This window comes from Cnephaeus nilssonii (genome assembly GCF_951640355.1).
Source record: "Cnephaeus nilssonii genome assembly, chromosome: 7".
Taxonomy (NCBI): domain Eukaryota; kingdom Metazoa; phylum Chordata; class Mammalia; order Chiroptera; family Vespertilionidae; genus Cnephaeus; species Cnephaeus nilssonii.
This window is the reverse complement of record NC_137078.1, coordinates 83,455,607-83,481,657: the sequence shown is the minus strand read 5'-3', so window position 1 is coordinate 83,481,657 and position 26,051 is coordinate 83,455,607. Positions and strand designations below refer to the sequence as shown.

The 26,051-nt window shown below is 46.5% G+C and overlaps 1 protein-coding gene across 4 annotated transcripts; it reads left to right on the top strand.

The window, feature by feature from the left end:
* Positions 1-5,996: 5,996 nt before the first annotated feature.
* Positions 5,997-25,932, top strand: TMEM39B (transmembrane protein 39B). Of its 4 annotated transcripts, XM_079777037.1 has the most exons (9): positions 5,997-6,285; positions 7,923-8,049; positions 8,834-9,053; positions 9,624-9,707; positions 10,021-10,175; positions 18,147-18,483; positions 19,443-19,630; positions 23,594-23,714; positions 25,590-25,931. In XM_079777037.1, exons 1-9 carry the CDS (start codon positions 6,138-6,140, stop codon positions 25,830-25,832), a joined length of 1,623 nt encoding a protein of 540 aa, XP_079633163.1. In that variant the 5' UTR covers positions 5,997-6,137; the 3' UTR covers positions 25,833-25,931. The 4 variants fall into 4 exon arrangements, with proteins under 4 accessions (XP_079633163.1, XP_079633166.1, XP_079633164.1 ...); XM_079777038.1 differs by lacking the exons at positions 5,997-6,285; positions 7,923-8,049 and adding an exon at positions 9,429-9,508 and having other exon boundaries at positions 8,930-9,053; positions 25,590-25,932; XM_079777039.1 differs by lacking the exons at positions 5,997-6,285; positions 7,923-8,049 and adding an exon at positions 9,429-9,508 and having other exon boundaries at positions 8,930-9,053; positions 9,607-9,707; positions 25,590-25,932.
* Positions 25,933-26,051: the final 119 nt, after the last annotated feature.

Sequence of the window (26,051 nt, the reverse complement as noted above, 5' to 3'; positions counted from 1 at the left end):
TCCCCAGTCAGGGCGTGTATGGGAGGCAACCAATGTTTCTCATATTGATGCTTCTCTCTCTATCCCTCTTTAAAAACATCCCTAGCCAGTTTGGCTCAGTGGATAGAGCATTGGCCTGCAGACCAAAGGGTCCCAGGTTTGATTCCAGTCAAGGGTACATATTTTGGTTGCAGGATCCACCCTGGGCCGGGCCCTGGTCAGGGCATGTGCAGAAGGCAACCAATTGATGTGTTTCTCTTACATCGATATTTCTGTCTTTCCCTCTCCCACTCCCTCCAAATATCAATGGGGAAAAAACTATCCTTGGGTGAGGATTAAATAAGTAAATATAAATAAAATTAATAAAAACATATCCTTGGATAAGGATTTTAAAAAATATAGTTGAATACAATATTAGTTTCAGGTGTACAACATAGTGATTCAACATTTAAATACCTTATGAAATAATCACATTAAGTATAGTAACTATCTGTCACCCTACAAAGTTATTACAATATTATTGAATAGCCTTGGCCAGTGTGGCTCGGTTGAAAGTCATCCCATGCACTAAAAGGTCAAAGGTTCGATTCTTGGTCAGAGCACATGCCTGGGTTGCAGGCTCAATCCCCAGTAGGGGGTGTGTAGGAGGCAGCCAATCAATGTATCACTCTCACATTGATGTTTCTATCTCTCCCTCTCCCTCTCTCTCTAAAATCAATAAAAACATTTAAAAACTATTATTGTTGACTATATTCCCTATACTGTACATTACATCCCTGTGACTTATGTTATTTTTAAAATGCCTTTCCTTTCTATTTCTATAGCATTCTTTTTTAAAAAAAAATATACATTCTTACTGATTTCAGAGAGAAAGGGAGAGGGAGAGAGAGAGAGAAAAACATCAATGATGAGAGAGAGACATTGATTGGCTGCCTCCTGCATGTCCCCCTATCCCCGTTTCCCTCTGGCAACCACAGGTTCTCTATGAGTCCACTTGTTCATTTCTTTTGCTATTTAGATTCCACATATATGTGAAATCATACAGTATTTGTCTTTTTCTTTATTTCACTTAGTACATTATCCTCTAAGACCACCCATGCTGCAGATGGCAAGATTTAATTATTTTCAATGGCTAAATAATATGCTACTGTATATCACATCATCTTTATCCATTCATCTATCAATAGACACTTAGCTTGCTTCCATATCTTGGTGCATATATCTTTTCAAATTAGTGTTTTCATTTTTGGATAAATACCCAGGGGCTGAATTGCAGGGTTGTATGGTAGTTCTATTTTTTTATTTTTTGAAGAGCTTCCAAACTTTTTCATAGTGGCTGCTCTAATTTATATTTCCACGAGCAGTGAACAAAGGTTCCCTAAATATTCTTTTTTTTTAAGAAATATTACTATTGCTGGGTGTTTGTTTGTTTGTTTGTTTTGGTTAATCCTCACCCAAGGGTATTTTTCCATTGATTTTTTAGGGAGAGTGGAAGAGAGAGGGAAAGACAGAAACATTGATGTGAGAGAAACACATTGATTGGTTGCCTCCCGCATGAGCCTTGACCAGGGCCCGGGCCAGGGAGAAACCTGTAACTGAGGTACATGCCCTTGACCAGATCGAACCCAGGACCCTTTGGTCCCCAGGCCGATGCTCTATCCACTGAGCCAAACAGGCTAGGGCTCCCTGAGTATTCTTGCTGCCAGAAGAAAGTGACAACAAATCCCTCCCTGCAAAGCTGGGTCAGAGCTGCAAGTGACTTTCTTCAAAGTCTTGGATTTTTTAAAAAATATATTTTTATTGATTTCAGAGAGGAAGGGAGAGGGAGAGAGAGAGAGAATCATCAATGATGAGAGAGAATCACTGATTGGCTGCCTCCTACATGCCCCACACTGAAGATCAAGCCCGCAACCTGGGCATGTGCCCTTGATCAGAATCGAACCTGGGACCCTTCAGTCCACAGAGAAACACTTTATCCACTGAGCCAAACCAGCTAGGGCAGAGTCTTGGATTTTTAAGTTACACTAGTATGTGTGGGGATTTTTTTGTACTTCATAATATATTCATGTTTTAACAGTAATAGCTAACACTTAAATAGCACTTACGATGCACCGGGCATTGTTCTATTAAGACATTTACACAGACTACATTTTTACCATAATCTCATAAGATAGGCACTGATATTACCCTTATAGAGGAAACTGAGGTACAGAGAGGTTAAGTAATCCTAAGGTCATGCAGCTAATAAATGGAGCCAGGATTTAATTCATCTAAGTGTGGCTCAGAGAAGGTGCTATGAATAACTATACTTTAATATTGAAAAACATTTTCATGAATAAAACTGACACTCCAGAAAGCAGCATTGTGTTTTGTCCTGTGGTTTCAGCATCCCCACTGTATACCATCAGAGGTCTGAAAACTACTGTTACTGAGGACAGATGTGCCAGCCTTGGCCCCAGAATAACATGACCAAGAAAGAGATTCCGACTCCTGACACCCAATAATAACACAGGACTGGCCTAGAGCCAGTGGCATTTCCTCAAAAACTCAAGACTCCTGGACGAGCCAATAGAGAGCAAGTTCATCAGGAAATGACACAGAGAAGCAAAGTGAGGGCTTTAAGGTCACTAAACAGCTGAAATGTGTGGCTGACGATTTGGAGGAAAGAACCTAACTAGCATCCTACCTTCTTATTTCCCCCAGAGAGCCTGTAGGAGGCAGATGTGAAAGGACTAAGACCCTAGATGTTACTACTAGAAACCAGGATAGAAGTGTATATTCTGGGTTATTTCAGATGCAGTTGTCAGACACCAAACATAAACTGGAGTTTTGGAATAGAAAAGTCCATAATGGCTTCACGTACAGCTGTGTTTCCTTCATTGTCAGTTAAGCTCCTCCCAAAAGTAGCAAGATAACCACGAACAACTCTGTTTATGACCTATTTGCTTAGCCATCTCAGAAGTTAAAATTATTTCCCAATACTTCTAGCAAAGATCCTAGGGTTATGTCGCATTTGGCTGCGTTAGGCACTAACAACCCCACCACACACACACACACACACACACACACACACACACACACACACAGCCAGTCACTGTCGCTGGAGTGGCAGGAATGGAATGCTTTAATTCAACAGGACAGGAGCATCTGCCCACACTGGAACTGCAGAGTAAAGCAGCCCCACAAAACCTCATGAACTGAGTGGTGGGAAGGGTAGTTCCCCAAAGAAAATTATAGGTTTCTTAACAGAAGAAGGAATGAATAGATGCTGGGCAGGCAAAATCAATAGTCAACCTGTACAAGATGGGCAGGAGCCACAGATAATGAGTCACATGCAAAACAGTTACTTTGAGCAAACTCTTACCCTGGGTTGTATGAATGCCCTAAAAGCAATTTGGCAAACATTTACTGAGTATTCACCATGTACAAGGTGCAGCACCTTCCACATAATAAATGCACAGCAAGACAGTCCTCTGCTGCCATCCCCAGTAAGAATTACCAGACACAAGCTATTCCTCCCATCCTATATAATAAAAGGCTAATATGCAAATGACTGAACAGAGGAACAACTGGTCGCTATGAGGAGCACTGACCCCCAGGGGGCAGACGCTCAACACCAGAGCGCTGCTCAGCCAGAAGCCACGGCAGCACTAAGGATGTCTGACTGTTGGACGTCCCCTGAGGGCTCCCGGACTGCAAGAGGGTGCAGGCTGGGCTGAGTGACCCTCCCCACCACAAGTGCACGAATTTCATGCACCGGGCCTCTAGTAGGAGTATAACGAGCAAACTGCTATTCATCTCTCAGAAACCATCTCTGACATCATCTCCCAGGAAGCCTCTTGTCTACCATCCCTGTCAGAGTTAGTCACCTCCCATCCACCTCTGAACTTGATACATACTGATATTATCACACTGTACCGTAATTATTGATTCTTCTCTCTGTCTCCCCAAATAATGAGTGGCATCTCTGTATCTCTAGTGCCCAGGATATATAATAGATGCTCCACAAAGTTTATTGACCTGATTTAAAATGAGTTCCCAGGTATGGCTTGTCCTCAGGCTTCTATGGAATATTCCTGAAACTATTTAGCTTCCCTTCTCAATAGGCATTCCTTTCAAGAGGCAATTTGCCATTATCTCAATTCAACTGAATTAATACTTACTTTGAATGCCTATCACATGCCAGGTAGTATTAGGCTTTAAGGATTCAGAAATTAATGAGATACATTTCAATTGTAGTGCTCTAAAGAGGCCAGACTAGCTCTCCTACCAGAATTTCTTTAGCTGGGAAAACAAATATCTGCCCTGGTTTCTACTCTGCTTTGTGACCTGGTCATTCTCCTCCCCCCACCCCAACCCCACCATTTCCAGGCCTTTTTCCCCCAGAAGGAAAGACCTGACTTGTTGTAAAAGCTGTAACAGATGTGTATGTGTGGAATTAAACTCCAGATTTCCATTTGTCTAGATTAAAAACCTTGAAGTAATCCTTGATCTTCTCTCCCACACATCTATCCATCTGTCAACAAATTCTGTTGAGTTTCATTTCAAATCCAAAATCCAACCATGTCTCATCACCTCACTCAATCTGATACCAACCATTAATATCTCTTGCTAAGGTCATTGCCATATAGGTTCATGCCTGGTCTCCCTGCTTCCACCCTTGTGACCCTACAGTCTATTCTCACAGAGCAGGCCAGAGTGATTCTTTAAAAATGGAAGTCCAGCCCTGGCCAGGTAGCTCAGTTAGTTCGGATGTTGTCTGATACACCAAGACTGCGGGTTAGGTCTCAGTCAGGGCACATACAAGAATCAACCAATGAATGCATAAATAATCAGAACAATAAATAGTTGTTTCTCTCTCTCCCTTCCTCTCTCTCTCTAAAAAATCAATAAAAATGGAAGTTCAAACCCTCCAATTACTCCCCATCTCATTCAGAATAAAGCTAAACAGTCCTTTATGTTTCATCCTTTCTCATATCCTGATCTCTTGTCTATTCCGTCCAAGCCACACTGGCCTCCTTGCTGTTTCTTAAACACACCAGGGGTGCGTGCTTGTGCCTGAGGGCCTTTCCACTGACTTCCTCTGCCTGGAATGCCCCCTTCCTCTGGATATATGCATGACTAATTCACTCATTTCCTTCGTGTGTTTGCTCAGAAGTCACCTCAGTGAAGCCTACTCTAATTGCCTTGTATATAATTGCCACCTGCCATCCCCTTTCTTGTTTTCTCCACGGCAATCATTCCTTTCTAACATACTACCGAATTTACTCATTTAGTGTCCATCTCCCAGGACTGTAAGCTCTGAATATCAATGAAATATCTACTAATTCATAACTGCAGCCTTGGTGTATCAGACATGCTCTAACCAACTGAGCTGCCTGGCCAGGGCTGAACTTCCATTATGTGCCAAGCACTGTGCTAAGTGATGGAGCTACCAGGTGATTAACACAGCTTATAAGTCTTAGGAGGGAAGAAATCATAACAAGTGTAGCTCGTTTATTGAATGCTTCCTCTGTATTAAGTGCTTGCCGTACATCACCATAATAATAATATTAACATTTATACAACAGACTCTGTTCTACATGCATTATCTCATTTAACCCTCACCAAGACCTATCACATGAATATTACCAGCCTCATTGGAAAGGACAAGAAACAGGATGTCAAGGCTGGGAACCGGCAGAGTCAGGGTTTGCACAGGGGGTGGCAGGGGAGTAGGGTCAGATGTGAGAAATACTTAGATCTTAGGATGGGCACGACTACGTACGTAAAAGATTAGACGTGGTGCCGAGGGAAACGGGAAATAACTCCCAGGTTTGGCTGGAGTGGACCAGAGAGCAATAAGGCCGAAGAGAAAGGTGACAGCCCAATTGGGAAGGGGTTGAGTTTGAGGAGCCTGGGAGCCACTCAAGGATGCAGTCCATCTCCGGCGGGAACTGAGACGGGAGGCGGGTTCCGGCCCCCTCCCTGGGGCCTGAGAGATGCTGAGAGAAGGCACGCACGGAGGAGCAGGACGTGGGTTTCCCTGCCTCTCGGGTTTCTTTAGCAGCAGCTGCAGGAAGGGCGTGGGGGACGGCGAGACAAAGACCCCACAGGCCCCGCCTCCGTCCAGGCGGCCCCTTTAAGAAGCGCGCCCCCAGCCTCTAGCCCGGCCTTGTATGCAAATACAGCGGCGAGGCGGGAGCGCGCGGCCGATACCCGGGACCGGGCTGCGGCGGTTAGTCCTCTCCCGGCCGCCGTCGCCTCCGACATATTGCCCGCAGGAGCTGCGGCGGCGAAGCAGAGCGCGCCGGGGGGAGGAGATGGGTGAGCAGAGCGGGCCCGGCTCGGCCCGGGGACGGGCGGCGCGGAGATTGGGATGGCCAGGCTGCTAATGGCTCCCCACGCGGACAGGATCCCGGCAAGGGGCGGGGGAGGGGATTCGGGCGCAGAGGGACCCCGCCCCCTCCTGTCGCTTTGCGGGGTGGGGCCTCTTGTGGGGGCGGGGCAGCTGAGTGGGGGGCGGGGCTTCTCACATGCGGGGTGCGGTCTTGTGGAGGATTGGGCTCTGGTGAGGATGGGAGAGGCGTGGGCGGGGCCTTGGTCTGGGGGCGGGGCCCGAGGACGGGGGGCACTGGGGCGGGGGCATCCTTCTGGGCTGGGGGGGCTTTCTACTGGAAGCGGTGGGGCGGGGAGGAGACCTAGACTGAGGGAACCCCATTCTGGAGCGGGGCTTCTGGGTAGACGCGGCTTTTATTGGCTCGTGGGCGGGTTTTCTGGGCTGACGATGGTGTGTAGGCGGGACTTCTGGGCTGAGGGTGCTTGTGTGGGTGCCGAGCTTCCAAAGAGAGGAGACTAGGTATGGTCAGAGCTTTTGGGGTGAAGGTATTTGTGTGGGACTTTCTAAGCCGAGTATAATAGTGTGTGAACAGAGCTTCTGGGCTGGGGGCTGGTGGAGGGGCAGAGTTCGAGGACAAGGGCTTTGTAGAGACTTGTGGGAAAAGCTTTCAAACTGAGGAACTAGGGCAAAAGGTGTGTGTTGTGTAAGCTGCTGTGTTGCCCTGAAGGGATATAAACAAGGCTATAACCTTGACTAGACCTGGGGTGGTGCTCATAAGCAGGATGGAGCCTGGGAACTTGGGCTAGACTGCTAAGGTTCGAGAAATAGATTGTGGGTCCAAGTTTGGGTCCACAAACACCCCATTCTCCCAAAGCCACATCCTGGGCCCTGTGCTCAGGCCCTGGGTCTCAACCATAAGACACCAGGATGCCCCTTGAGCTGGATCTCAGGCACTGGAGGAAAAGATGTCAAGACTGCCCAGAATTGTAAGCCTATAGAAACTGGGTAGTATCTGAATGGACCAGCATACACCAGAGCTAAGAGCACAGGACCCAGACCCCAAACTGCCTGTGACACAGTATAAACTCAGTTTCCTAATCTATGGAAAACCTACCTTGCTGGTTTCATCACTCATCAATATATACTTACTAGGCATTTACTTAATGCTGGGCACTGTGGAAGGGGGAGGGGATACAATGGAAAAAGACATAAATATAGTGACCTCACTGACCTTCCATGCTAGTGGGTAAGACAGACAATAAATATGTTAACAGCTGAATAAGAAAAATTCCAAGAGTGAATTGTTGTGGGGGTGGGAATGAATTATGAAGCAGATACTTCCAAAATGGCAATCAGGGAAGGGCTCTCCAAACAGAGGATACAGCAAGTACAAGAGGTAGCAATAAGCCTGGTTTGCTTAAGGAGAGAGAGGCCAGGATGGCTGAAGCATGGGGGCAGGCAGAGAATGGTAGACGAGGTTGAAGAGGTAGGCAGGAGCCAGATCATAGGTCTTTGTGATTAAATGGTAAAGTGAGACAGCAGGTAAACTGGTAGCCAGTATCATTGCTGTTATCCTTGATATATGCCCTTTGGCTTGAGGATTTACCTTATTTGAGTCCCACAGGAGGACGAAGAGGTCCCAACAGGACATCCTACTGTCGTAATCCGCTGTGTGAGCCAGGGTCCTCTGGGGGCTCTGGTGGGGGCCACACTTCCAGTGCATCAGTCACCAGTGTCCGTTCCCGTACCAGGTAAACTGCCTTTCTGTGTCTCACCCCTCACTGTGGGCTCACAGGGATAGTAAGGACGAAGCTGTCCCTGACTGAGCTCTAGGATGTGATACCCTAGATGCCAGAAGGGGGCTCAGAAGGCAGCAGAAAAGACCCAGAGAATGGTCATTTGTACAGTTGCAGTGGGACATCCTGTATAATAAAAGGCTAATATGCAAATCCACTAAATGGCGGAACGACCCGTCACTATGAAGCGCACTGACCACCAGGGGGCAGACGCTCAACACAGGAGCTACCCCCTGGTGGTCAGTGCACTCCCACAGGGGGAGCGCCGCTCAGCCAAAAGCCCTGAGCCGGGCAGTCGGACATCCCCTGAGAGCTCCCAGACTGCGAGAGGGTGCAGGCCAGGCTGAGGGACCTCCCTCCCGCCCCCCAGCTGAGTGCACACATTTCATGCACCAGGCCTCTAGTAGTGTAATAAATCCAAAGGCCTGGATTCTAGTTACAGTTCTGCTGCTGATTTGCTGGTGACTTGGACAAGTTATCTCCCCTCTTTGGGCCTCCTATTTTCCTCGTCTGTAAAATGGACCTAATAAATTTTTCCTTCCTGGGGAATGTTGGAAGGCCTGACCAATAGTAGGGGTAGGAAAAGGCTCTGTGAACCCCTATGTCTGACATGTAGGATAAGGACTCCATTCCAGCCATGAACTGCTTTTCTGACCTTACCCCACAATCCTGTGCCTCAGAAGCCCTTCTTGGTAGGGTTCTCAGGTCAGCTCCTGATGTTTCCCCTTCCTGTCCCCAGGAGCAGTTCTGGGACGGGCCTCTCCAGCCCCCCACTGGCCACCCAGACAGTCGTTCCCCTACAACACTGCAAGATCCCGGAGCTGCCAGTTCAAGCCAGCATTCTGTTTGAGTTGCAGCTCTTCTTCTGCCAGCTCATAGCCCTCTTCGTTCACTACATCAATATCTACAAGACAGTGTGGTGGTACCCACCTTCCCACCCGCCCTCCCACACCTCCCTGGTAGGTGTCCAGCTGGGACCACCCGTGCATGTGTGTGTGTGATATGTTTGGTTTCAGTTTAGCACAGCTTACCTAGCACCCTGTAGGCTTGGCCTCATGCTGGGCAAGGGAAGTGTAGAAAGAACAGGAAACTGGTGATTCCTGAATACTCACCCCTAATGTGCCCAACACCACACTAGGCATTGTAAAGGTAGAGATGAATCTGACAGATTTTGCCTAAAGGAACACAGTCTTAAGTCCTGTGGGGGAGATGACCCATAGACATCTGTGAGCGTTTGAAGGAGTGGAGGGATCTCCATGCAGAACGAGAGGTTCAGGGACAGGGGTAGGGGTGATTAGGGCAAGAGGGCTCACACACCACTCTCTTATCTCCAGGGACGTTCCCACTTCCCTCCTCTGGGTCCTGTTCTACTCTAGGTAATTTCCTGTCCTGACTCAGCTGGAGGCCTATGAAGGTCAGAGAGTGGGGATAGTCCCTATGGAAAGGACTGGGCAGGGGGAGGTGGATATAAGAATAGACTGTATATGGGCAGGGGGCCCACGTGACCCCCAGGCCTCTGCCCCTGACAGAATTTCCACCTGATCGACTTCAACTTGCTGATGGTGACCACCATCGTACTGGGCCGCCGCTTCATTGGGTCCATCGTGAAGGAGGTGATTGGGTCCTAGAGGCTGGGGACTTTGGGACTCCCTTTCCCCTGCGGGTGCCAGGGTGATACGTGGAGCCCTTCAATCCTGAGGCATTTCCTTGGGGCTCCCTTTGGACTTGGTTGAAGAACATTACTCACATCCCTTTGGCTGTTGGAGTTCACTGGATGTTGAGGAGGGCTCACCTTGCCAGGTTCTGCCCAAGCTGCTGCCCCATGCTTCCCTGGGTGGGATCACAGGCCGTGCTGGGAGGGATTTGGGCACAGCCTCTGTGGCCTTCATCCAAGGCCCCATCCCGTCCTATCTCACCCTGACCCAGGCTTCTCAGAGGGGGAAGGTCTCCCTCTTTCGCTCCATCCTGCTGTTCCTCACCCGTTTCACCGTTCTCACGGCAACAGGCTGGAGTCTGTGCCGCTCCCTCATCCACCTCTTCAGGACCTACTCCTTCCTGAACCTCCTGTTCCTCTGCTATCCGTGAGTACCCCTCATTCACCCCTCACTGCCTAACACCTGGCTCTTGACCTTTGTCCTGAGTGTAGCTGGGTCAGCAGGCCCCCACACCTGGAAGACTCCCAGGCAAGGCAGCAACGATGTTCTCTCACATTGTCAGACAGTATCTCCCTGAGATCAGAGTGATGGGCCTTCTTTCGCAGGAGCAGAAACTGAGATGGCATAATTTACCCAAGGTGCCACCAAGGCAGAGGTCAGAATAGGACTCAAATCTGAGTGTATATCCCAAAGGGAGGTTCCTGAGGGAAGTGCATGTACTTTGTCTCCTTCTCTCTCCCTTTCCTCTCTCTCTAGTTCTCTCTCTGTCTCTGTCTCTGTCTCTGTCTCTGTATATATCAGTGTTTATGTAAGCCAGGGGTCCTCAAACTTTTTAAACGGGGCCAGTTCACTGTCCCTCAGACCATTGGAGGGCCAGACTATAGTTTAAAAAAAAAACCAACTATGAACAAATTCCTATGCACACTGCTAAGTCGGCTGCTAAGCAGGACAGGCAGTGGCGGCAAAAACACCCGGCGGGCCGGATAAATGTCCTCGGCGGGCCGCTTGTGGCCCATGGGCCGTAGTTTGAGGACCCCTGATAAGCTCTTGGTGCCTCCCGTAGGTCTGTGTGCATGCAAGCACCTGTGTGTATGCATGTTTCCTGTGGGTGTCTATGCATGAAGCGTGTGTGTGTGTGTGTGTGTGTGTGTGTGTACTGTATATCTGCACATGCATGTGTATATGTCTGTCTTTGTCTGTTTTGGTCACTCTCCCTCTATCTTGCCAGAACCGAAATTGTTGAAGATGGAGAGATAGTGTCTGAGAGGAGCCCAGGACTGCCCCTCTCTGGCCTAGAATTGGGGAGGGCTTTGGCAAGGTGTCTACTCTGGCTGTTCCTGGGGCAGGCTCCTGGCTGCCTAGGCATTAACAGTTATTTCTCAACCCCTGAGCTTTCTGGTTCATGGGCTTCTCCAGGTTGGACCAGCCCTGTTCCCTGGGAAGCTTCATAGCTGGACACTTCTCCCTCTCTACTCTGGTTAACCAAAAGGGCACCCATGGGAGGAGCCCCATCACTATTGCTTCAGTTAAACCTAGTTTATAGTTAGAAGAGTGACACATGTCATATACAAACATAAACTTTATAGAAGCTTTTAACATAGAAAATGAAAGTCCACATAATCTCAGTCCCCCAGAAAACCATTATTTACTGCAAGCATGTCAAACTCGAGTTTTTTGTGTGTGTTAGAACACATGTACTTTTGTTGGTTTTTGTTGGTTGGCTGGTTTTTTTTACACACATATACTTTTTTAAAAACAAAGATGGGATTGTAGTATGCATGATGTTGTAAAATTGATTACTTTTCCCGCATAATCATATAACTTGGATATTTTTTCATGGCAATACATATGATCTGCCTCACTTTTTTTAATGGCCTGATAGCATTCTATTGTATAGATTTTTCACAATTTGTTTTGTCTTCTATTAGTAGATTTTTTAGTTATTTCTGGCTTCTCCCTACTTAATGAGGCAGGGAACATTCTTTTGCATACATCTTTGCACACTTGTTTAGTATTTTTGTAAAACAGATTCGCAGAAGTAGAATTACTGCATCAAAAATTATGTCCATTTTTTAAAAATTGACTTGAGAGAGAAAGGAAGGGAAAGGGAGAAAGAGAGAGAGAAAAAACATTGATGTGAGAGAGAAACATTGATAGGTTGCCTCACCTGGACCCGGAACCAAAACCACAGCCTGGGCTTTGCCCTGACTAGGAATCGAACCGGGGACCCTTCAGTGCAAGCAACGACACTCAACCAGTTGAGTCACACCAGCTTTGATAGCTATTAGCAATTGACCCTCCAAAATGGTTGTATTGATTAAAATTTTCAACAATCGCCTAAATTTGACCCTTCCTAGTTATTCTCCAGTGAGTCCATTCTCCTTGGATACAGACATCATCCAATGTTTATATCTTGAATTATTTTTTTACAAACATAATACATGTACCTCATAAAAAAATCAAATACAGTAGGCTAAAAGCTTATAATGAAAAATAGCCTCCAACTCCACCCCCCAGAGTAGTCCCACTTCTCAAAAGCAACCTCTGTCACTGTTTCTGGTGTTAAATGTTTTTCAGGTTACCGCCATAATTTTAGTATCTTTATACCTTTATTTACTCTTTTTAAAAATTTATTGAAATTATAGTTGGGATAATAGGCTTATATAGTTCAAATTCAGCAGGTATAAATACTGCATACTCACTGCAGCACATACCAGAGTTGTGGGTTTGATCCCCAGCAGGGGTCGTGCAGGAGGCAGCCGATGGATGTTTCTCTCTCTAAAATTAATAAAAACAAAAATTCAACAGATATAAAAAAATATGAATGAAAATGTCTCCCCTTGACTCCCTTTTCCCAGCTATACAGTTTCCCTCCCCGGAGGTAGCCACCAATATTTCTGGTTTCTTGTATATCCTAGAAATAAATATCCTTTGCATATACAAGCATACCACACACTCATATATGCACATGCATACAGGTGCACATGCAATAACAAAATATTTACCTTTCCATCCCTACTGTTTCCAGTGTTTGATAAGTTATTATTTTTAGTTTCCTATTGGTTATCATTTTCAGTAATATGAGAATGCCTGTCTTTTTTATTCCATCAACAGTAGTCAGTATCTTAATTCCTTTTATGTAAAAGAAGAATATTAGGAACTCTGCCATTCCATTTTTTCTCTCCTCTTCATCTTCTCTAATAAGTAGACTTGATGTTATGAATATGAAAATATCACTTAGTATAGGGCCAAGTAGTATGCATAGATGACATTCCTTCTCTATAGTTAACTGAGTTATAATCTTGAGCCTCTTAAAAAAAGAATGTTCTAGTGTCTAGGTCAAATGGTTTCTCTTTTCTTACATTCCATCAAATGCTTAAAATCATTATCATAGTTTAGTTTGCTTCATATTTAGATTGTAACTTTCTTATACAGCTTTTTTTTTTCATCTTGGAGTTTCTAATTGCCTTTTTTTTCCTTGTTGACAAAAGAATGATGGGCCTTCAACATATCCTCAAGTTTATCCAGCCTCTCAGTCATGCTACCTGTTGCCTGGAGTTCATTTTCCCCCCAAAAGACATCCCTCCTGGAGCTCTCCATCCTCCTGCTCCAGTCTGGAGTGGTTGCTCTTTAGGCCTGATGTCAGCTCTCAGCCTGGGACTTCCCTACGCTGCCCTCCTGGGTTGGATCCACTGTTTCCTGGATCCCATGTCTTCCTCTTTCTTGGTTTCTCTCCCTTATTTTGCTGGAATGCATAATCAGGTAATTTTCTTAACAATGGGTACATGGGAGTTATGTACATTCTGAGTCCTTGCATGTCTAAAATTGTCTTTATTCTGCCCTCATATTTGATTGATGATTCGGCTAAATGTACATTTCTAAATTCATACTCTCAGAATTTTGAAGATATTGATTCATTGTCTCTAGTATCCCATGTTTCTAAAGAGAAGACTAATACCAGTTTGATTCCAATTATTTGTAGATGACTTGTTTTTTTCTTTCTGAAGGCTTTTAGGGATATTCTGTTTAACTTTTGATTATTTGAAATTTCACAAGGGTGTGTCTGGTATGGAACTTTTCTCATTCATCTTATCAGTACTCTAGGATTTTTTTTTTTTTACCACAAGATTTAGGTATTCAGCTCAAGGAAATTTTCTTCTATTATTTCTTTGATAATATCTTGCCTTTCATGTTTCCTATTCTCTCTGGGACTTCAGTTCATCATATGGTAGACCTCATAGATTGGTTATCTGTTCCTCTTATATTTTCTCATCTCTCTCCCTTTCTCTCTCTCCCTTCCTTCTGTCTTTCTCTCTGTGTGTCTCTCTCTTTTCACTTTGCCTTAGGGAGATTTCCTCAACTATATCGTCCAGCTTTTTTATTGAGAATTTTTTCAGCAATGATATTTTTAATATCTAAGGCCTCTTTCTTATCTTGATTATTCTTTTTCATGGCATTTCTGTTCTTGTTTTTAAAATCTCTTATGTTCCCTCAATTTTGTCTTTCTTCCTGGGTCAGTTTTCTATTAAATGCTGCTAGTTTTCAAAATATAGTTGGTTTCTTTGGTTGTCTATTTCTACTTAAGAACAAAGAACCTGGTAGCTTGGAGTGCATTTTCTCTCCCTCTGCCATTGTATATGAGAATAGGAGATTTGACTGGAAGTTCTGAGTACATGGGCAGGGCAAACTTTGCTTTAGGATGTTTGAGTAAGGTACTCGTCAGGCTGTGGCCCCCATTAGCCAGAAAAAGGGGGTTAGGTGTTACTCTAGGATGCCCAGAATGAGGACCTCAGTTCTCAAACACTTTGTTCAAGTTCTTTACAGAAAAATCCTTCAGGGTGCATTGTGTGAGGTGTGTAAGAGAATAAAGGGACTGATCCTTATTCATAAATACAGATCTTTGTTTAGTCCCATTTGTTCAGCCCTGGTTCTTACTTCTATCACCTACTAAATGTGCTCACATCAAGTCAGAGTCTTTCTTGCATCACTCTAGGCAGAGAAGCTCCTACCCCCAGTCCAGCCCTCTCATGGCATATCCTAGACCTATGCCATCCAGTTTAGTATTTTCTAGCCACCTATTGTTATTGAACATTGAAATAGGCTAATTTGAATTGAGATGTGCTGTAAGTATAAAATATATACCGGATTCTGAAGACTTAGTACAAAAAAAGAAAGTAAGTAAGACATATTCATAATAATGATTATATGTTGCAATGATAATATTTTGCATATATTGAGTTAAATAAAATAGAGTATTAAAATTAATTTTATCTATTTTTTAATGTGGCTAATAGATATTTTTAATCTTTATTGTTGACAGTATTACAGATGTCCCCTTTTTGCCCCCTTTGACCTCTTCTAGCCTGCCCCCTAGAGAAATTTAAATAACATGTGTGACTCTCATATTTCTATTAGACAGTTCTGCTCTAGACAATGGCTTCCTTCCTCATCTGTCAACATGTTTCCGTCCGCTTTCTAAATTTGTCAAAATCACTTGTGTACTCCTCCCATTTGTTTTGCTGATATGGATTTACTTCCTACCGTCATGTCTTAGGTGGAAAGGATGGGAGGGAGTCTGCCATCTTGCATGTGAAGCTGCTTCTAACTTGTGACCTGTCAGAGCAGTCACTTGCTGTTACCACATAATTTAATTGATCTGTAGTTCTTCTTAGAGGCAAAATCAGGGAGATTTTAAGTACTTGCTCTTAAGTTTGACTCTGAATCCCTTGTATATTCATGTAAGTGCCCACCCCCTTATTCCCACAGGGTATCCTGAAGAGTGTTTTGGGAATCCCATTTCAGTCTTCTTTCCTGTCTCATAGAATCACTGGCCTATTTCTTTTTCTAACAAACTTATATTGATATATTCTGAGGCAGGCACCATGCTGGGGTTTGTTGCAAAAATTAAGAGCGCACTTATGAAAACACTAGCATAATGCCTGGTTGAACATAGGGAATCAATATAAGCTATGTAACTTAAGGCAAGTTAAGGATACTGAGGCTTGCCCTCACCGGTTTGGCTCAGTGGATAGAGTGTCGGCCTGGGGACTGAGGGGTCCTGGGTTCGATTCCGGTCGAGGGCATGTGCCTTGGTTGCAGGCACATCCCCAGTAGGGGGTGTGCAGGAGGCAGCTGATTGATGTTTCTCTCTCATCAATGTTTCTGACTCTCTATCCCTCTCCCTTCCTCTCTGTAAAAATCAATAATATATATATATTTTTAAAAAGGATACTGAGGGTCATAGAGATTAAGTAACTTGCCCTAAATAATAGCATTAGTAAGTGGCAGAGCTGGAATTTTAATACTGGCCTATTTGACCCCAGAGGTTATGTTCTCAACCAAATTCTCTAAGTTATCTTACTTAATCTTACCCCAGGGAAAATGATAGCATCCCCATTTTATTTTATCTATATATATATAAAAGCCTAAGTGACCAAATGACCGGTTGCTATGATGCACACTGACCACCAGGGGCAGACGCTCAACGCAGGAGCTGCCCCCTGGTGGTCAGTGTGCTCCCACAGCAGGAGTGCCGCTCAGCTGACGGACCCAGTCTGGGCAGCCCACCAGCCCAGTGGCAGCCACTCACTCCCTCAGTAGTCCTGCAGATCCAATATCCGGAGAATGGGCCAGGCACCAGTGGACTGGCCAGCGCCGCCTGCAGGATCCCACGGGCCTCCTGGAAGTCGTCTTCGGGAACTGTGGCCACTTCCCCTCCCTATACTTTCCACAAGGAAGAAACGATATAAAAGTGGCCACCAGGTGGCTCCCCACAACCAGCGCAAACGTCAGTGAGATGGATCTGGATCCCGGGCTGCAAGGGTGTCCCACCGCCTGCCCAGGAGGGCCAATTGCATCCTGCCCCCCCCACACACACTCCCCTCAGGATGGGCGCCAGATGCAGAGCTCCCAGCTGGCAAGGTCTGCTGTGGTGGTGGAGCCTCTCCCAATCAGGACTGACTGGGTGCGAATCCGCAGTAGGCGCAGCGGGGCCGTGATGAGTGGGAGCAGCAGTGAGCATTGGACTCTCAGTTTCAGCCCAATCCCCGCAGGCCATGCCGAGGGACCCCACCCGTGCATGAATTCGTGCACCGGGCCTCTAGTTTTTAAATATAATAAATACTCATAGTATTTATTGATCTCAGAGAGAGAGAGAGAGAAACATTAATGATGAGAATCTTTGATCAGCTGCCTCCTGCATACCTCCTACTGGGGATCAAGCCTGGAACCCAGACATGTGCCCTGACTGGGAATGGAACCGTGACCTCCTGTTTCATGGGTCGACACCCATTGAGGCACACCGGCTGGGCAGCATCCCCATTTTATGGAGCAGAAAGCAAAAATCCAAAGAAGCACATTGCCCAAGGACACTCATTTCTCTTGGAACCTCAGAAAACAGGAAATTACTGTTGATAAGAAAATGTAGCATGCTTATTGACCCTGACTTCTGGGGGCAGCCCAGGAACCCTTCTGGGTTTGGGTCTGGGTCTGAGGACCTGGGGAAATTGAGAGGGCCCAAGCTAAAAAAAGAAATGCTTGTAAAGAGCACCTACTATGATGTTCCATGTACTGTGCTAGGCATTTACCCACTTTTTATAACTATATACCCTTCTTGGCTATGGGTTCGTCTAGTTTTCTCTTCAGATGATAGGAGCCAGACACTCAAAACACCCCTTGACTAATTAGCTCCAGCCATAACCTAAGAGTACTGCTCAGAGGAAGAGATTTGTACTTTTTCAAGGGCCCATTTCAGTGTATAGCACATAATAGACACACAAATATTGTTCCTGCCCTGCCCTAAGAGCTGTCTAACATATGTACTCAGGAACTTACACCTCGGTGCCGTGTACATTTAAAATAAATTACTCATAGTATTTATTATCTGTCCAGATCTTTAGTACCAGACTGTCCTGGGGTAAATCCCAGCTCTATTACTTCCTTACTAATTGTGAACTTGGGGAATCCACATGACCTCTCTGAGCCACAGCTTCTCCATCTGAAAGGGCACAGAACAACGGGACCGAATGCACAGTGTTCTTAGGAGGAAAAAAGAAGCAAATGCACGTAAAGGACTTAAGACCGTGTCTGGAGCATAGGTGGTGCCCAATTACTGGGGCTGTTAGGAATACTGTTCGTTGTCAATAGACTGTGAGGGCAGGGACTCGTCTCTTGCTTCCTGCTATATCCCTGATACTCGGCACACACTCAATGCTAATACATGTGTTGAATGACTGATCATTGGATGGGAGGATGGATGTTAGAAGGACGAGTAAATTCCCCCTTCAGAAAAGTCAAGAGAGCTAAGGCCCAGGGAGGAAAGAAGGACTCTCTCAGTGGCTGAGGGTTGGGATCCTGGCCCACGGGCAGGCCTGTCCTCACCACTGTCTTCCCCAGCAGGTTTGGGATGTACATTCCGTTCCTGCAGCTGAACTGTGACATCCGCAAGACAAATCTCTTCAGCCACATGGCTTCCATGGGTCCCCGGGAGGCTGTCAGTGGCCTGGCACGGAGCCGGGACTACCTGCTGACTCTGCGGGAGACATGGAAGCAGCACACGCGGCAGCTGTATGGCCCAGACTCCATGCCCACCCATGCCTGCTGCCTATCGCCCAGCCTCATCCGCAGCGAGGTGGAGTTCCTCAAGATGGACTTCAACTGGCGCATGAAGGAAGTGCTGGTCAGCTCCATGCTGAGTGCCTATTATGTGGCCTTTGTGCCTGTCTGGTTCGTGAAGGTGTGTAGCTCAACCCAGGGAGGTAAAGGGCCTGCCCAGGACCTCACCCTGCTGCCTGCCCCACCCCACCCCCCCCCCCCAGGAGACCTCCTGCTTGCATAAATAGCAGTACTGTTTTTTATGAGATTCTGTATGTTCTCTCAAGGGCTAGAGTGACTGCTGCCTCTATTTTTAGAGTGGAAAGAACAAGGCTCATTGAAAGGAAGTGCTCTGCACAGGGTCACCGAGCCAATGAGGAGGACATGCATTGTTGTTCGTAATACTTGGTAACAAAGAGCAGTGACTTGTATTTTAATTTGGCTGTTTTGGTACAGGCATGTCACAATGTCCTGCTTTATCATTAAATCGGAAAGCAGGATTCATCCAGATCTGAGTGACAGCAAAAGCCTGTGCTCACTCTCTAGTTTGTGTGGCCTTCTGGGAAAGTATTTTCCCAGCTGACTGTAGGCTTGAAACATGTATCCAAGGATGGACTATACTGAATAATTTGAGGTCGAGGTTTTAAAGTCCATTGAGCACCTACAATGTGATAGAGCTTTCATGGGCATTATAGTCCTCCAAATGCCTCTCAGAGGTGGTTGGTGGTTACTCTTATCTTCATTTAACAGATGAGGAAACGAGCATAGAGCAGTGAAATGACTTGCCCAAGGTAACACAGTTAATAAGCAGCAGAGCCAAGATTTGAACGCATATGTTCATTGGACTCCAGAGTCTGTGCCCGGACTTGGGAGCCTGTGCTCTGGCTCAGAGTGGTGGGCAGTGGGAGCAGTTTTTCTTTGTAAAAGACTAAGTAGTGGGCACAGGGTCTAAGCCTTCTTTGTTAGGTGTTGGATCCTTGGTTTCACATCACCCTGAGTTCTCTCCAGGTTTGATCTTCAAGGTACATAGAATCAGGGAAGGGGGAAGGAGTGAGGACATTATGGGCATCCCAGGCCTTTTCCACCTCTTCCTGCCCCCAGAACACACATTACTATGACAAGCGCTGGTCCTGCGAGCTCTTCCTTCTGGTGTCCATCAGCACCTCAGTGATCCTCATGCAGCACCTGCTGCCTGCCAGCTACTGCGACCTGCTGCACAAGGCCGCTGCCCACCTTGGCTGCTGGCAGAAAGTGGACCCAGCGCTGTGCTCCAACGTGCTGCAGCACCCGTGAGTTTCCCTACCCTTCTCGGCCCAACCCTAACCCTCCTGGTCAGTGTCTGGAGTCACTCACCTCTTTGCTCGTCAACGCATTCATTCAGTCAGCAAAAGGTTATTGAGCATGTCTTGTTTGCTAGAACTGGTGACCAGAGTGGGGTATGGCAGGGCCCAAGATGGACATGTTCCCTGTCCTTAGGTAACTTGTAGTGTACTAGAGATGGGAGGGGGGCAGGCAGTAAATTCATGGACTCGTGGACTTTCTCATTCACTGACTATTATTTAATCACCCATTGACTGATTTGCTCATGCATTCATTCCTCGCTTCACTCCCTCTATCAACTGCTTACTCATCCATTCAGTCATTAGGTCACCTACTCTTTCAGCAGACATCTATTTCTACCTAATCCATACCAGGCTTGGTGCTATATATTGGACAAAGAAGCTTGGCTTTGACCCATAGGCAAAGGAGGGCTATAAAGGGTTTTGAGTAGTGGAGGGACCAGTTCCAAGGTGTATCTTAGAGACGTCAAACTGATAGCAAGATATGGTGTTGTGTTAGCTGATGGTGAATCTTGGACAGGGAAGAAAAAACAGGGAGGAAATTATTGAAACGAGATCCTTGAGGAGTTCAGTCTGGTGGGGGTGATAGCTGTGTACATAAATAGGATGAGTGACGTGAAAGAGGCCCAGTTCTAGGATATTATTGCACCCAGAACAGAGGCAGAAGTTACCCTGCTTGGGAACCCTGAGGTGCTAGGCTGTCTTCCCCCAGCCTGGCTCATTCTTCATGGCGCCTAGCATTTCTACAGCCTTTCACCACAGTGCGTTTCACCAGGTTATACGGATTTTCCTGCCTGTATTGCCCCAATAGACTGAAAGCTTCTCAAGGCGGAGGCCACTTCTGTATCACATCTGAGTCATGGGCCAAGCACAAGGCCTGGCAGAGAAGAGGCCACTAGGACAGGTTTGTAAAGGTAGGCCCACCTAGAAGCAGAGATGCAAAGGGAGGCCACAGAGACAAGCCTCCTGGTGTTGGCCCTCTGTGCCAGTCAGGGCCCTTCCCAGCCTCTGTCCAGGTGGTCCAGGAAAGGGGATGGGCATTGCCAAATGGGCCAAAAGGGGGCTCTGAAGGGAGGGAGGAATAGAAAGATAGAACATAGCAGAATATGAGGATAAACCTGTCTGTAGCTCACCACAATCTGCAGATAACATCCAGGCTCTTTCACAGGGCTTCCCAGCTGATGAGCTGGGTCCTGCCAGCTTTTTCTACCTTATCTCTTACCATGCCCCAACTCATACTCCGCTCTAGCCTGACCAAACCTCTTCAAATCCTTAAACTCTGTATGCATTTTTATATCTAGGTTTTTGCACATGCTGCATGTTTTGCCTGCAACATCCTTCCCGACTTTCTCTTCCTGATGAGTTCCTGTCCATTCTTTAGCACTTGACTTCCTCCAGAAATACTTTCCTGTCCATCCAAGTGCTCCCCTATGCTCCTACAATCCCATAATACCATGATCATTACACCTAGCACTTTCTGCTCTGTTTGCTTAGTGACTTACCTGACATTCCAGGACTAAAGCTCCTGGAGATCAGGGTCCTTACCTATCAAGCTCTCAGCCATCTCTCATTCCTAGCTGAGTGCCTGGCTTACACTAGGTCCACAGTAAATTTTTTGTGTATAGTCCTTTTTTTTTAATTTTAATTAAACATTTTATTGACTTGAGAGAAGAAGGAAGAGGGAGGGAGAGAGATAAAAACATCAATGATGAGAGAGAATCATTAATTGGCTGCCTCCTGCACGCCCCACTCTGGAGACCGAGCCTGCAACCCCGACATGTGCCCCAACCAGGAAGTGAACTGTGACCTCCTGGTTCATAGGTTGTCGCTCAACCACTGTGCCATACTGGCTGGGTAGTCTTTTTTTTTTTAATATATATTTTTATTGATTTCAGAGAGGAAGGGAGAAGGAGAGAGAGATAGAAACATCAATGATAAGAGAGAAGCAGGAAGGTGATGTCATAACAAGAGAGCTATTTTTAGGTATTTCCCAAATTGAAAGGAAGACAATGCACACATGCAGAACAAGAACAGCCATGCCAACATAGATCAGCTGCCTCCTGCCCGCCCCCTACTCGGGATCGAGCCTGCAACCTGGGCATGTGCCCTGACCGGGAATTGAACCATGATCTCCTGTTTCATATGTCAATGCTCAACCTCTGAGCAGAGCTATACTCTTTTTTTTTTTTAAGGTAAAATTTATATACAATTAAATGTATAAATCTTTTAAGATTTTTAAAATTTATTTTAAGAGAGAAAAGGAGAGGGAGGGAAGGAGAGAGAGAGAGAAACATCTATGTGAGTGCAAAACATCAGTCGGCTGCCTCCTGCATGCCCTCCACCAGGGATTGAGTCCCCAACCTGGGCAAGTGCGCTGACTGGGAATCAAACCAGCAGCCAACCTTTCAGTGCATGGGATGCTGCCCACCCAACTGAGCCACACCAGCCAGAGCTGAAAAGTATAAATCTTAAAATGTATAATTCTTTGAGTTTTGATAAAGGTATGTACACCCATGTAATCTAGCCTCCATCAAGATACAGAACATTTCCAGCCCCTCAGAAAATTTCCTCGTGATCCTTCCCAATGACCACCCCAACTATCTTTTCACTTTCTTTCACCATAGGTTTGTTTTCTGTTCTGCAACTTCATATAAATGAAATCTTGAGTCCAGATTCTTTAATTCAACATATTGTCTGTGAGATTACTTTGTGTTATTGCATGTAACACAATAACTTTTTTTAAATGAATGAATCAACAAGGCAGGAGCATGAGATTGAGCTTCTTGCAGACAGTGATTCTCAGTCCTCTAGCCCCGCACCCTTGGAGTTCCTGAGAGATCTCACAGAGCATCGGAAGAAAGCTCACTGGTTCCACCACCTCATTCACAGGGTCACTGGGGCCTCTATGTGCCAGCCCTTGTGGCATGCTTCGAGGACAGAGGTGCATTGGACACTATCCCTTCCCTTAAGGTCTCCCAACCTATGAGAGATCCAGAGAAATAAATAAGTGACAAAACATGGGGGAAAGTCGACCAGTAGTAGGGGTTTGGGGGAGCGTTAAAGGATGCTGAATTCTATGAGGAGTTGGAGGAAGGCTTTCTGGAGGATTCTGGGTTTTAAGATGACAAAGAGCCTTGGCTGGTGTGGCTCAGTTGGTTGTCGCACCGTCCTATACACCAGAAGGTGGCAGGTTTGATTCTGGTCAGGGCACATGCCCAGGTTACAGGTTCAATCCCCAGTTGGGGCATATGCAGGAAGCAACTGATCAGTGTTTACCCCTCTCTCACTCCCTCCCTCCCTCCTGCTCCCCTCCCTTTTTCTCTCTGAAATCAATTAAAAATTTAAAAAAGATGACAAAGAGCTTGCCAAAAGGATAAGGCAACAGGAAGGGCAGTCCAATTAGAAGGGGCAACTTGTACAGAGACATGGAGCAGTAAGGTATGCTGGAGGAACTAGAAACTGAGCTGTATGGTGGCAGTCATGGAAGGCCATGCAGGGCCTCAGATGACTTGACCCAAGAGCATTGGACAGCCTTCAGAGGGTTTTGAGCAGAAAACAGTCAGGCTCAGTTTGGTATTTTAAAAGACCACTTAGGCAACTTGTGATGGACCAATTGGAGGCTACAGGTAAGACCAGATGAAGAAGATTCACCTAGAGAGGGGAAAATATTTTCTTGACACTCCCTCGGACATTAACATCAGCCCTAGACCTTGCGACTGCCAGTACAGTGAATTTCTCACGGTTCTTACCCCATTTTACAGAGGAGACAACTGACACCCAGAAAGGGGAAGTCACTGTGCTAAGTCAGAAATGGGAGTAGAGCCCTGGTGGTTTCTGCTCATGCCCAGTCTTCTGGGACCCCCTTTTGTGGGTGAGCTGGGCATAAAGGGCATTGTTGGGCTGTGCCTCCAGGTGGACTGAAGAATGCATGTGGCCGCAGGGTGTGCTGGTGAAGCACAGCAAGAATGTCTACAAAGCAGTGGGTCACTACAATGTGGCCATCCCCTCTGATGTCTCCCACTTCCGGTTCCACGTGAGTCTCTTCCCCTGGGATGGAGGGTTGGGGCCTGATCCAGAGGGCAGGGGGATCAGAGGGGCAGGAAGGTGGTATAACAAGAGAGCTATTTTTAGGTATTTCCCAAATCCAAAGGAAGACAAAGCACACATGCAGAACAAGGACAGCCATGCCAACTAGCACTTCATAACTGCAGCTCGCTTGGTAGCAGATCATTGAAATACTGGGTGGAGGTGGGAAAGACGGTACAATAAAAGGAAGGGTTCTTAGTGATGAAAATAATAACTATCATCATTCCTATTGTGTGCCAGGCACTGGTAAGCACGTCCCATGCACCCTTCCATCAGTCTTTACCAGAATTTGTGTGTATGGGAGAAATGCCAGGGCTCTCCCCATTTTCAGATACTAAAATCAGCTTAGAGAGTTTAAGTTGTTCAAGGGTGCCTTCCTGGGAAACTTGAAAACTGGAGGTAATGACACTATGGAAAAGGGCTGTTCAAAATCATCTAGGCTAGTGGTCTCCATTTTATTTATTTATTTTGCTATCAAAATCCTTGTCCAATACAGTCACAGACTAAAGTCCAATGTATAGGACCTCATGGCACTGCTCTGTTTGCAAGGGTTGGAACTCCTTTCACTCCCACTCACCGCTGCTATAGTCCCTAAAATAACCTCCTCGGAACCTGGTGCTCTAAGGAACACAGTCTGAGAAATCATTGATCTGGGTAATCTCTTCGTTTCACTGTAGAGAAACCTAAGGCCCAGACAGGAAGGGACTTGCCCAAGGTCCCAGAAGCCTCTCAGGTTCCAGAACTGAACCTGGCATACTGGTCTCTTGGACTCCCATTTCCTGCTACTTCTCCTATCCTGCAAGCAGCTCTTGAGGTTTAGTTACCTTGCCTCTTGCAGAATCTGGATCCCTAGACATTGATCACTCTTGAATTGATCAGAAATTTTTTCCTACACTCTACCTTGCCTGGTAAACAGCAGGTAAGGGTGAGGTGTCACCATGTCCCCTGGAAGCTTCTGGCCTAGCTGGCAAATGCTATACATGAAGTAATTGGTGACTCAGGCTGTAGAGTCTATAATTCTGCCTATATAATAAAAGCCTAATATGCTGAGTATCCGGTCGTCTGGTCGGCCATTCAACCAACCAAAGCGTAATATGCTAATGATATGCTAAGGCCGCTTAACCACTTGCTATGACATGCACTGACCACCAGGGGGCAGACAGACAGTCAACCAGTTGACCAGTTGCTAAGATGTGCACTGACCACCAGGGGGGGCAGACGTTCTGACCGGTAGGTTAGCTTGCTTCTGGGGTCCGGCCGATTGGGACTGAGCAAGACGGGCCAGACACGCCCTGGAGCCCTCCCGCGGTCCCTCGCTGGCTGGCCAACCTCCTGCATCCGCATCCCTCCCTGGACCGATCATGCACCAGTGGGGTCCCTCTGCCTGGCCTGCAACCTCTTGCAATCCGGGACCCTTCAGGGGATGTCAGAGAACCAGTTTCATCCCAGCCTGCAGTCCAGGCCGAATTCGTGCACCAGGCCTCTAATATGTCATAAGATTCTAATTGGTTCAGGTCTTACAGTACCCAGGAAGATCACATATAAAATCTGGTCTGATTTTAGACCAGAAAAAGTTTGAGAGAGCAACCAAGACCTCTCAAGAAAAGCTTCCTGGAGAAAGTAGAAGTTGAATAGGATCTTAAACAACATTATGTGGGGAGCAATAGTCTTGACAGAAGGAACACCACAAGCAAAGGCAGAGAGGCTGTAAAGTCAGTGCCCAACCATCTGAAGTTTTCCTTCCCAGCCCACTCTGCATGGGGCCCCAAGAGGCAGGCTTCCAGAGAGTACTTTCCAGTCCATCCTACTCTTTCCTGGGCAGTTCTTTTTCAGCAAACCTCTGCGGATCCTCAACATCCTCCTGCTGCTGGAGGGTGCTGTCATTGTCTACCAGCTGTACTCCTTAATGTCTTCTGAAAAGTGGCACCAGACCATCTCACTGGCGCTCATCCTCTTCAGCAACTACTACGCCTTCTTCAAGCTGCTGCGGGACCGCCTGGTACTGGGCAAGGCCTACTCATACTCGGCCAACCCCCAGAGGGACCTGGACCACCGGTTCTCCTGAGCCCCAGGGCAAGCCCAGGGACGGCATCCAGGCTTCAGCCAGGGGATCCCTGGGAAGGGGCTGTTGGGGAGGGAGGGGGAGGGGGAAAAATCCCAAAAACTGACAAAAAAAAATCCACCAGAGCTTTGTATTTTTGTTACATACTGTTTCTTTCTTTGATAATTGATATGATTATGAGGAAAAAAAGTCCTATTTTTATACTCCTAATAAGCTTGTGTC